This window comes from Watersipora subatra, chromosome 1 (genome assembly GCF_963576615.1).
Source record: "Watersipora subatra chromosome 1, tzWatSuba1.1, whole genome shotgun sequence".
NCBI classification, from domain to species: domain Eukaryota; kingdom Metazoa; phylum Bryozoa; class Gymnolaemata; order Cheilostomatida; family Watersiporidae; genus Watersipora; species Watersipora subatra.
The window spans coordinates 78,512,927-78,525,153 of NC_088708.1; the positions used below are offsets into that span (position 1 = coordinate 78,512,927).

A 12,227-nucleotide genomic window follows, 5' to 3' on the forward strand; every position below is an offset into this window, starting at 1 on the left:
AACAGGTTTTTATAATTTTACCAAGGATTTTGCAATTTCAAGTTTAATTAACATCACTTACTATAGCTGTATGATTGAGTATCGAACATACATATGTGGAATCATCTGTTAAAGTGAAAGTAAACACATAATTTCAACATTGTTTTATATGATTGGTAATGCATCATACTATGTTAATTGAACGGGAAAACAAAATTTTAGCAGATATTTCTACTAGTTTAGCAAGTTCAAAGTTGAAAATATATTTTGGTGCATTTACGTCGGACCATCGTTGAATCCTAATAAAGCCGTTTACGGTAAAGACATTTTTACTTATTCGTTAGTAATTCAACGCATTTTATTTTCTTTTAACCACAGTCAGTTAATTACGATGGGTAGATGTCTCTTTGCTAGTTGTGAATCTGACACTAGAAGTCGTAGCATAACCTTTTTTAGAGTTCCTGTCTCTCAGTCACCAAATTTAGCAAAACTATGGCTGTCTAATGCAAAGCGTGCCTACTTAACTTTTCGCTAGTGCGGTCGTGTGCATTAGGCACTTTCATAAGAGCCAGCTTTATTCGGAGCAATTTGGGACAACCACAAAATTAAGAATGGGAGAGGTTCAATTCCCTAATGGTGTTGTACCATACAGCAAGAGAGCATCGTCAACCAGGAAAACCTCAATCGTAAGTAATCCATGAAGAATTTTAAATAAATATTAATAACAAATATAGTTATTTTATAATATAAATTAATAAATATAATAAGTCAAAATATGCAGTACTGTACATTAGTACAAAGAAATGATTTGATATGACTGGGTGACAATGAGACTCAGACTGAGTTGCATAGGGTATGTTTGATGTTAACCTGATTCACTTGAATTAACCTGGTTAACCGAGTAAAAGTTAGTAAGGGAACTTAAATTTTCTGTTCGGTCTGAATTGTCAGAAATGCTCTAATTGCTCTTAAAATATGACTAATATTATCACAAAATTTGGATTCCATTAGTATTTATGATTCATGCCAACTATACTAATATAGGCTTTACAGATCACTTGAAGCGATTAGGCGCATGATTAAATTTGTAGTATTTGCGTTGTTTTGTAATGTTGTTTCATCAAAAGAAAACCTAATTTTTACAATCTAATTATATAATAATAAATTGCAGATTTAAATTAGGCCTCAGTTTGTTATTGTTTGTGTTTGCATTTATTTTTTCCTCTATACTTTTAGCAATCATTCTATGCAAGTATACAAACCATGTCGGTAATACTCACAGGAGCTTTCCAGGACACAACAAGTTCATCCAGTGCTTTCATGAACCAATTGCTCCGTGAGTGATGAAAAAATATATTATTTATACCCAAAGTTGGCATGAAAGCTGTATGCTGAATCTAATAATGTATTCAAAAATATCAAAGCACAGGGAGATGTGTAATGCCTTTGGTTTGTGATATAAGAATATGTAGTCATTTGTTGCATAATAGTAAACAGAAATTGTATAAATGGTTAAATATTCTGCAGCTGGTTGAAATTTGAATAAGCAAAAACTTTGCAGATTTATAATATCTTGAAAAATAACAACGAATAATTTGATGTTTACAGAGAAATGGAAAGAAATGTGAAATGGTTAATTCCAGGAAGGGTAAAGCACAAAGTCCTTTGTGATGCGTTAGTACAAGCGAGACTGCTAAACACATTGCGTCTGTTGAACCATGGCCAACACACAGGTGCTTGAGAAAACCTCTACAGCCTCATTAGAAAACCTCCACAGCCTGTGCAACATTCTGAAATTACTATGATGGTGTAATATACAAATATTTGAATTGCAGGGCAGAGCAGCTCCACTTTCAAAAAATCTTATAAAACCAGATGGTAACACTGCGAAAGAAATGCATAGGTAAAGATTTACACAAAAGTTAAACTCAATCCCTAGTTTTATGTGAAATATTGTTTTGATAAAGTTAATATAACGGGCTATTCAAATTATAAATATTATGCAGTTCTTTGTATAACACGATTTAGATTTATGTAACGTAAGCTGTTAAATGTGGTGTTTTTATGTCATGGCGCAAGTCAAATGATTGAAATATAATTATTTCTCAAACCATGCATTCACTTATTCACTGTACAAGTCATGAAGATCAGCTAAGTAACCTTGCTGTCAGATTCAGTTATAAGATTTATAAAAACCATATTTTGCTCAACTCAACTGAACTTACATTAATTTCCTTCATCCATAAGAAAAAGCTTCACTTCATCTGCATCATTCTGATCTTCATCTTCCGAATCCACATTTTTGAAGCCTACATAACTACTATTTGGATCAAGCCACATTGTGCGAATGTAGGCAACAACGCATGAAGGAATAACTTTCCGGTTTCTTCTTCCAAGGTATCCAAGGTGTTGTAGGCGAAGCAATTGTAGTTGAAGCAGTGGTAGTAATAGTAGTGCTCGTGGTCGTTGCTATACTAATCGTTGTTGAACATGTTGATGATGAATCTGACTGTCTGTTTCGCTTGCGCTCATTGAATAGTTCACCACTGATATATTTATATCTTTGCCCATCTTCAACTTCGTCATCAATTGGGTAGCTTCTATAAGGAGTGGTTGTTTTAGCTGTGAGTCTTTTAGCCATTGTATTGTGAACGTAATAGAACAGCGACAGAAATAAATTGAAGTTGAAATATTTTAGCAATACGTGTATTAGCAACGACGGTCAAAGACGTGTTCTAAATGTGCACTTGTTTCCGGATTGTCACAATTGCGGGAGACGTGCGATGTCCCTCACATTAGATCACGATTCAAGTCAACCGCTACGTGTCTCGTGATTGGATGAATGATTAGGATTCAGTGTACCCAGTGGCGAGTCCGTTTCACACTCATTTTTGCAATGGCGTTATCTATCCGATTTTTGCAAAATATGCGATTGAAAAAGACTCTGTACTCAGTTATATGTGAATGCACCGGCATTTTTTATTTTTAAAATATTATTCTGAATATTTATCTGCTGTAAGAAATAATTTATATTTTGCTAAACGTAGTAAATTACACAAAACAAATAGGGTAAATGTTGGCCTTCATCAGTAAATTGTGTTTACTTTCCCTTTAAAGATGGTACTGTGGGAGCTGTTATGGGAAAAAAAAGAGAAAACATATAGGATATTTCAGAATGAGTCTTAAATCAAACATGATCGATGAAATACAGAGCAGAAATCCTATCACATAAAGTGAATATTTTACATACAGCTCTATGTATAAGTAGAAACTTTAATCCCAGTGATTAGTCGTGTGGTAGTGTAGAGCAGAGCAATAATGCAGATGCATTGCTAGTGTTTGGAGCAGTGGCAGATGACTCAGCTTCTATCACCTGAATATTAGCATCACTGTCTAAATTGGTGTTTTCAGCTTGACATTTTGCTACGTGAGCTTTAAGCCTATCTACGTGACCTCGCAATACGACGGCACACCTATAACGTTTTGCCTTAAAACCTTTGCCTTTCAAAACACAAAAAATTTGACAAACTGAATTCTAACAATCCAACAACTCTGGCTTGTGCCCAATAAATGAAGTATTAGTTTGCAAACTTAAAGCTTTTGCCAAAAGGATTGTATTGTTTTAATTTCTAATGATAAGTAATCCTTTCTCACTGACCAGACTTGAGAAAGTATTCATTATTAGAGACGATGATTGGATTAGTATATTTCACATGGTTTTTATATTTCGTCAGTAAAGAGATCATTATATCACTTGATAAAACCAATTGAAAATGAAATTCACTAAGTCATTGTCGTGCTAGGATTTCATGTAGTTTCAACCTGAGCTTTGCCATCAATTTACTACTGTGTCCTAAACAAACTTCCACAGCTAATAATGACATATAATTGCATTTCTACCACACATGAACCACTAGGAGCTTAAAATATTGTTTTTCACAGAAATTAATGAAAAAACCGGTTTTTTTGGACTGGTTTAAACCACTTAGTTTAAACCATTGGTTTAAACCAAGCCAACCCTGCCCAATACTTCGCAAATAATTTTTGCGGCACTTTTCGATTATCACAGGTGACTAACAGGCTCGTCATGATTATCAGACAATGATATGTAATCCTTCGAGCTAAGGTTAAAAAGTTTAACGAATTTTACGGTAAGTTAAAAGATATCGCTGCTAAAAGTGACAGCATTACAATGACGATAAAACAGACGCGCAAGAACAATAGACACAGTTTTATTGAATGCATGAAGTATATTTGTGAAAATATTTCGACGAATGAGGTTGCATGAAAGTGTAAACAGAAACCATCCTGTAACAACTACGTCCTATTTGAACTCATTTGTCCCATTCAACCTACGGTGGTCTCGTGTGGCTGCGATTAAATGTTCGTTTTTTTGCTTTTAAGAGCTTGTAATCACATTCCCATATATTTTGCACCTACAACACAACAGAGTAAGACATGGTGAATCTTATGATACCAAAAACTGTAATGTGAATTTTGTTGCAAGTCAACCTTTAACAAATTTATCGTCATGTCTAATCGATCGGAGCAGCGTATTTGCATTAAATTTTATGTGAAATTAGGGAAAACAAATACTCAGACAGTTGAAACGTCACATATTGCTTCTGTAGATGCTGCTCTAAAGAAAACACAAATTTTTGCGCGGCTCAAAGGTTTTCGTGATGGTAGAAACAGCACTGAAGATGATGCGAGGTCTGGCAAACCAGCCTCGGCAAGAACTTGCTCGTCAAAACACAGTGTGAGGCCACTAGTCATGGCAGATCGTCGTTTAACCATTGAAGATATATCTGGAGAGACTGAACTTGGTTTTGGAACTGTTCAAAAAGTTTAAACTGACGACTTGAACATGAGAAGAGTTGCAGCAATGTTCGTGTCACGCTTGCTAGCTGATGACCAAAAGGAACTCGGGATGCACGCTTGCAACGATTTCAAGGAAGCTTTAAATAATGATAAACTTTCTTTTAAAGGTAATAACTGGAGATGAGTCTTGGATGTATGGTTACGACAGAGACTAAATTCCAAAGTGGCCAGTGGAAGTCTCCTGGCTCTCCAAAATAAAAAAAAGGCGAAGATATCTCGGTCAGATGTAAAGACCTTGCTGATCACGTTTTTTTGATATTCATGGATTAGTACAACTCGAGTACTTACCACAGGGTACTATTGTGAATCAGTATGTTTATATTGAGATTTGAGACACCTTAACCCATTCAGGACTAATTAGTTATTGGTTGACTGCTCCCCCAGCCTAATTAATTTTTCACTAGCCTTACAATTAAAATAGAGCTACACAAAATTGTGTATAACTAGAGTTCTTTTCAAAATAATCTTGATTTGTTTTTTGCAGCTTAACAAAGACATTCCAGGCTACAATGTGATATAAATTTTTGTGCACCTTTACAAATTCTACTGACCACAATTTCTAATAATTCTGTGAACTTTTTTTTATCAAAATTGTTTTTCATGTTTCGTAGCAGCTCACAAGCAGTTTTTTGATACTGGCATTGCTGGACCTATGTTAGATTGATAGCAAACTTTATCAGCAGCAAATAAAAAAAAGGATTTCTCAATTCCGAGCAATAGAACAGGTGTTACTAGCTTCTAACCAACACTACGTCACTGACAGTTTTATCAATTATATAATCGAACAATTTGTTAATTTATATTGAAATGCATTGCAGAGGTTATTATGAATATATTATGCATAAAAAATACTCAAGTTACCAGCTAACAGACTATCAATTACCAGCAAAAAAATAGGTGTAAAAATACAGTAAAATATATTGTAAAAAATACAGTAAAAATGAATATGCATGAAAACGAAACAATATATACATGTATAATAAGGGTGTGTTCATTAAAAAATTATGACACGGTGAGAGTTATTTGATGCCAACTACACATGCATATTTGCTGCCATTATAAGTTAGTTGATGCAGTATTCATCAGATATTGGTGTTGAAGCCCTAGGCTCATCATCAACGGCATCATCACTCACAAGCCCTTGACTGTCTTCACCTTCATGTAGCAAATATGATACAGCCTAAAAAAATTGTGCTTTAGTAGCTTTTCAGGGTAAATACCTGATAACAAATTGAAAATAAGTAGTCTACTGCAGCTAACAATTGGTAATACAAATTGCAAATATTTTTTGATACTGTAAATATAAACACAAAAAGTCATGAAGATGATTACTGTGGTAAGTGTCCCCTATCGACCAATATTAGAACCTAGTGGTTGGGGCTAGTTTATAGTAGATGTTGAGGTTGAGAACTATATGCTTGACTAATTGTGGGTTGAACAATTGGATATAAATGAAATAAGAAATTTTTATTATCTTGTAGTTCTACAAGGAAATCATAAAACTATTGTTTATTATGGGGTAATAGAGTGATGAGTTAATGCTGCAAAAAGATCTAAATTTTATTGGATTGAAAATGTTATAATCATGTGTATCATTAAAAAAATCCATATCTTACACTGTTAGAATAAAGTTTGTTAGAAATTCACAAGAAAAATTTCGGCTTTTTATCGTTTTTTTTCGGTAAAATTCTATAAATAGCCACATAAAACTTACCTTCTTCCATCAGAAAATTCTCATTTTTTTCTTGAACATTACTTTTGTTGCTATTTTCTTCCCCTGAGCTGATTACCGCATCTAATTCACTTAAAAATTTTGCCATCGTTCGGATAAACCTTTTCCAAAATGGCGATCATCAAATTTCCAAAACAGTTGATATCTATCACATAATTTGTTAGTTAAAACTTTCTTGTCCAATCACATATTTGGTATCAATATGATGCCCAGACTCTTAAACTTCGTTTGGTGAATGAATAAAACCGATGTACCTAAACAGCTAAGCAATAGAGCAAATCAAAGTTTAACCCGAGTACTTCGGGAATGGGCCCTGGAGAGCACAACTCTTCCCGATGTATTCGGGAACAGTCCTGAGTGGGTTAAGGAAAAAATTAGGCACAAAAAAATGAACTGGGGCCCAGACGTTCATTGGTGCTACACCGTGATATCTGCCTTTTCTGTAAAACAGTACTGCGCTAAAAACAACATGGCCGTTCTACCACATCCTCCATATTCACCAGATCTGGCTCTCTGTGACTTCTGACTATTTCCTAAGTTAAAACTTACTATGAAAGAAGCCAGATTTGACAGTATAGAGTCAATTCAATGTGCGACAACGAGAGAGCTGAACAGCATCAACGCCGATGACTTTCAGCCCTGCATGGCAGGAGAAGTGGGACAAGTGTATCGGTAGCCAAGAGGAGTACTTTGAAGGGGACTAACTAGATAGGTAAATTGAAGCAACACGTTTTGAGTTATAGCTCCATTCCTGGAACTTTTGGATCAGACCTCGTAAGGTATAATGTATGTAACTTACACTAATTTCAATTAAATGAAGTTTATGCTAACTTAGTTTATACGTTCTTGTTATTCTTACACACTTGATGTTATAATGATCACTTTAAGCAGATGTTAAATATCCCTTCAAGTGTTGGGGTGTTTTGGCACAAACTTTACACCGAACGAAAGGACATTTGTTTGATGAGGGATGTGATAAATAAGATTTGAGCGCTATTCAGTTTCTATGGAATGAATAAAGATACGGGACTGCTCAAGTTATACACGTACCTTGAGTAGAAGTTGAGAATATTCCACTTTAGCGACAGTTATTTTAGCTCAGCATCCATGAGATTAATATAATTCAAGAGAAGACAACCTACACACTCAATTCTTGCTTAACATTCAAAACAAATTCGACAGACATTCATCCAAATTTCTGTTGATGCAAGCGAAATGCTTGTCTACCAATGACCAGCTAGTCAATACATCGAGACAGAGCCCGAAAAATGTACTGCTATTTCTTATAAGACTTGCAAATTCACACTAAACACAATAATGTATCGTGCGTTTCAAGAGGGACAACCCTAACAACATAAACTTTGGCTCTTGAATATTGAAGCCAAAATTTTGTCAAGATGTTAATCACTACGATAATGTTTTCTCATTTGTTTTAGCAATTCCAACAGCAACGTTCAGGGCCATCACATCATGATAATTTACAATGGAAAATGTTAAACTTCACTGAAAGCTTTAACACTGTCATTTATGCTTATCAGACAACAAGTTGCATACATCTAATCAGAGGCAAGTAAAATATTAGCCATCCATTTTAATATTGAGGCTACCAAAATTAGTCTTAAAATATTTTTGTGATCAAGCTTAGGTGTAAGACATGAACCACTTACAATAAGCTTAATCAGGTAGCAGGCCTTGTTAGGGGTATTCCACCAATCCACAAATTCTACATTCTTTAGGGCAAAATGTCCTTTGACAGACCACAAATGACTTTATTACTATATTTTAAATTCAGTTATGTGCAGATGATGAAGGAATTGCCTCGCATTGCTTGCTATCGCCATACTTTGAGCCATTAAAGTTACAAAGCTATCGATAATCTCAACTTGGTTGTCAATGTCAACTGTTTCAAAAGTATTATCATGATGCACATGTGGGAAATGATAAGGATACCAAGTCCGATTACAAAGTTTGAGTGGTCTAGGTCATATGAGCTCAAAAATGATACAAGCATGACCTTTAGGAGAAACGGAGTAGACATCAAAAAAAGCAATATAGGTAGCAATAATGCAACAGTCAGGTCGCTCCAATCTAATCTTAGTGGGCCTCAGGCCAATGTTGGGAGAGCTAGGATGCTGTCCACAGAGTGTGTAAATAATTCAGACTCACATGTTCTACCTACGGTAAGTCTAAGATTCTAAGTCTAGATTCCGATACTGCTACCCCAGAATGGTGAGTACAAGCCCTATTAGATCCAGGGCAAGCCGACCTCTGCATAAACCAAAGTAGCTCAATGACTATGTACAGCTTTCGGATGGTTACATTGTGCTGTTTGCCGCGAGCTACGATTGGATAGTAGATGTTACCATAAATATTTTCAGAATAGTTAGGGGCATTCACTTCACCAAAGGTTGTGGTTTGATTCAGTTAATGGGCTTACACGGTATTGACCTGGCAGGTCGCTGGGAAATATTCATTGTATGCATTGGTATTTGTAGCAATGGTTATATTGCTTTACAGCTTAGGTTTTGTTTTTTCTTCATTTTTTGTTTGGTTAGAAAGAGAGATGTTATAGACGCATGTGTATATTTGGGCTTATACAATATATGTCAATTAGAAATGCACATGAGCATGTGCTCTGGGTCATGGTTCTGTGCAGACATGCTTTCACTTACATTCTCTGAGTTGCTCTAAATAAACTTGAATCCTTCCATACATACAATACTGTCAGTCATCAGATAATATAGTGATCATTATATTTGCAATATCTCGTGCGTGCCATATCATATAGAGAGCCATATCATATAGAGTGCCATATCTCGTGAGTTATGAAAACATGTTACCGACAGAAACGGTTTTTAATAGTTTATACTCTAATAGAATGACGCTGATGTCTGAAAAAGATAAAATAATGTATAGTATGCCCATACCTGCCAACTCTCACGCATTGGGCGTGAGACTCACGCAATCACCCCAAAGAAAAACTGTAAATGCGTGAGACCTTTGCCCCAATTTCCATAATTTTATATATACTATCATTGATACATCAATTGCCCCAAAACCAAATCTCACGCATTGCCCCACTCTTGGGTTGGCAGGTCTGAGTATGCCTAATATTGTAAACAGAAATAGAATTACCGATTTTATTTGTACGTTTAGCTTTAACGAATTCTGCCGGCATAAATTAATACCATGCCAAGTCATAATAGCAAGTATTCGATATTTCAAAGCATGACAAAATTGTGACTAGCCTTTGTCGAGGTCCACACAAGTGGATGCCGTGATTTAGCCTTGTTGAGATTGATCCAATCGAGGTTGAATCTATAAGTCCACTTTTGTATTCTCTTGAGCAAAATTTAAAATGTATATCTATACATCATATATAACATTTCAGTGTTATGTTAAAAGGGTTTTACAAATGCCAAAACAACTTACTATTTTGAGATGAAGCTTTCAGATATTGCTCAGTCTTCAGAAGGAAAGCATGTGCACCACGTGATAACGTAAACTTTTTGAAGCCTTGGCTCTTCACATTTATCTATTGCGGTTTTTTGATACTATTTCAAACCTACAACATTTATTTCTCTTTTCGTGGTCGTCGAACTACGCACACCGAGTCAATTAAGTGGTGCGTTGCGATATCCGGCCTCGTTCGGTGGATGTATTTCAGTGTAACTATACAATAACTTTTTTTAATGAAATTATAACAATTATGAATTTAACAATGTTGGCAAGTGCTGTGACGAAAGGTTAGCACAAAGCAAGGTCACTGGATGGTTTTACAGCAAAATTTCGGTAAATGAATTTATTGTCAAAAATGATTTATGAGTATGACCAAGCGCTGAAGTATGGCACAATGGTAAAGGTGGGATCGGTCAATTTCTCAGAGACTAAAATAAATGAGCATGTTTTATCAAATTTTTTTCAACGCTTTAACATGTCTTATTGACCAGCTTATGTGAGTGCTATTAATAAATTGTTGTGTAGCATAGAGACTAGGCAACTAGCCAAACAAAGGAGTAGCTAATGTAGAAAATAAATAATATATAGAGCAACGCTTTTTAGAGGTTGTTATCTTATATTTTTGTTGTTGATTTGCTTGAGCTTCAAACTTATGTGTTTGCTATATAAACACATATACATGTGCATTTTAGTAACATCCGTTTAACTTATATACACACTCATACATATATATATATATATATTTATACCTAGACATATATACATATAGATACAGCATGTATATATATATGTCTATATTATTTATTTAATTTATTTATATTTCACTAAAAACTGTGTACATGAACATAAATATATACGTATGTATATATTCATATATATATATATAATTACAACTGAGATTCTACTATATTATAAAATAATACAGTGAAGTAACACTAAAATAAAAGAGCTCTACAAGAAATTCGAGCAAATAGTAATAGTTATGTAAAACAGTTGCACTTAAATTTCAGCAACTGTCAGTTTCATGACTTCTTCCGTCGATCTTCAGGCTGCTACGCCTGAAGTAGCAGCCTGAAGATTAGCAGCCTGTAGATTGACGGAAGAAGTCGTGAAACTGCCAGTAGCTGAAAGTTAAGTGCAACTGTTTTACATAACTATTACTATATATATATATAAATGAGAAAATTTAATAGTTTGCTTATCTTTTTTCAGCTACTAGCAGTTTTTTGCTAGTGCAATCCTCAAGCTAGGAACTTCAGTAGATGCTGCCAGTAGCTGAAAAAAAGATAAGTAAGCTATTTAGTTTTCTAATTTATACTGCTCCATCCTATGTTGAGCACTCTGATTTTAGTTCTAAGTATTAGAAATTCCACTGTCATACAGCCCACGACCAAAGTGATATTGGAAAAAAGAAAGGGCAATGGATGGTTGATTCGTAGATGGTTGAGAAATGCAATATCAGCAGTCAAATGGCACTGCAGTGCAATAGGATAACTGCAATAATAGCTGTAATGCCCTGGACAAATGTACAACAAACAGCAATAATGAAAGGAAAAGATTATATGTTTATATCTCTTCTCCGCAATAGGAGAAATGCAATATTAGAAGTAAAATGCACTGATATTATTAGAATAACCAATATTATTAATATAGTAATACAGTAATAATAGAAAACCAATGCACAATTATGTTTACATTTCAAAACATCATAGCTAACAATATCAAGAAGTTGTGATATTTATATAGATTAAAAAAAATCTATTTAACAAAACGATTTAAAAAAAGTAATAACAGTAACATATTGCCCAACATCGGTCACTATATACTTCGATCTTGTAAATTCGAATGCTTATTCTTATAATTAAATCTTATAAAATCGAATAATTATTCTTATATTTAAATCTTATAAAATCGAATAATTATTCTTATAATTAAATAGGATATTGTAATAATCTCATAAGAATCGTTAGAAAAAATATCATTGTCATTTCCTTTACTTTCACTGCTTTGGACATCAGTTGGAATACCGAAGTACCCATAAGTGTCCAAAATCATAACAAAATGTCAGTTACTTTGAAATCGGCAAAAAAGAAACGATTACTTTTCGGTCCTTCTACGTTAATTACAGAAACCTTCGGCAATTGGACAATGCTATAGACTGGTGAAATGTGCACGT

At 34.4% G+C, this 12,227-nt stretch overlaps 2 protein-coding genes across 3 annotated transcripts in view; one reads left to right on the top strand and one right to left on the bottom strand.

The window, feature by feature from the left end:
- Positions 1 to 10,047, bottom strand: part of LOC137385306 (cyclin-J-like) — a 44,836-nt gene extending 34,789 nt beyond the window's left edge. Inside the window, exon 1 of the mRNA XM_068071746.1 lies at positions 10,025 to 10,047. Within this exon, the coding sequence (XP_067927847.1) occupies position 10,025 (1 nt within the window). The 5' untranslated portion in view covers positions 10,026 to 10,047. The remainder of the gene's footprint in view (positions 1 to 10,024) is intronic.
- A 200-nt stretch (positions 10,048 to 10,247) lies between these two features.
- The window catches only part of LOC137385304 (ELKS/Rab6-interacting/CAST family member 1-like), a 29,077-nt gene continuing 27,097 nt past the window's right edge, over positions 10,248 to 12,227 (top strand). For both annotated transcript variants that reach the window (XM_068071743.1, XM_068071744.1), the window contains exon 1: positions 10,248 to 10,384. The gene's annotated coding sequence lies outside the window, so the exon portion shown is untranslated. The remainder of the gene's footprint in view (positions 10,385 to 12,227) is intronic.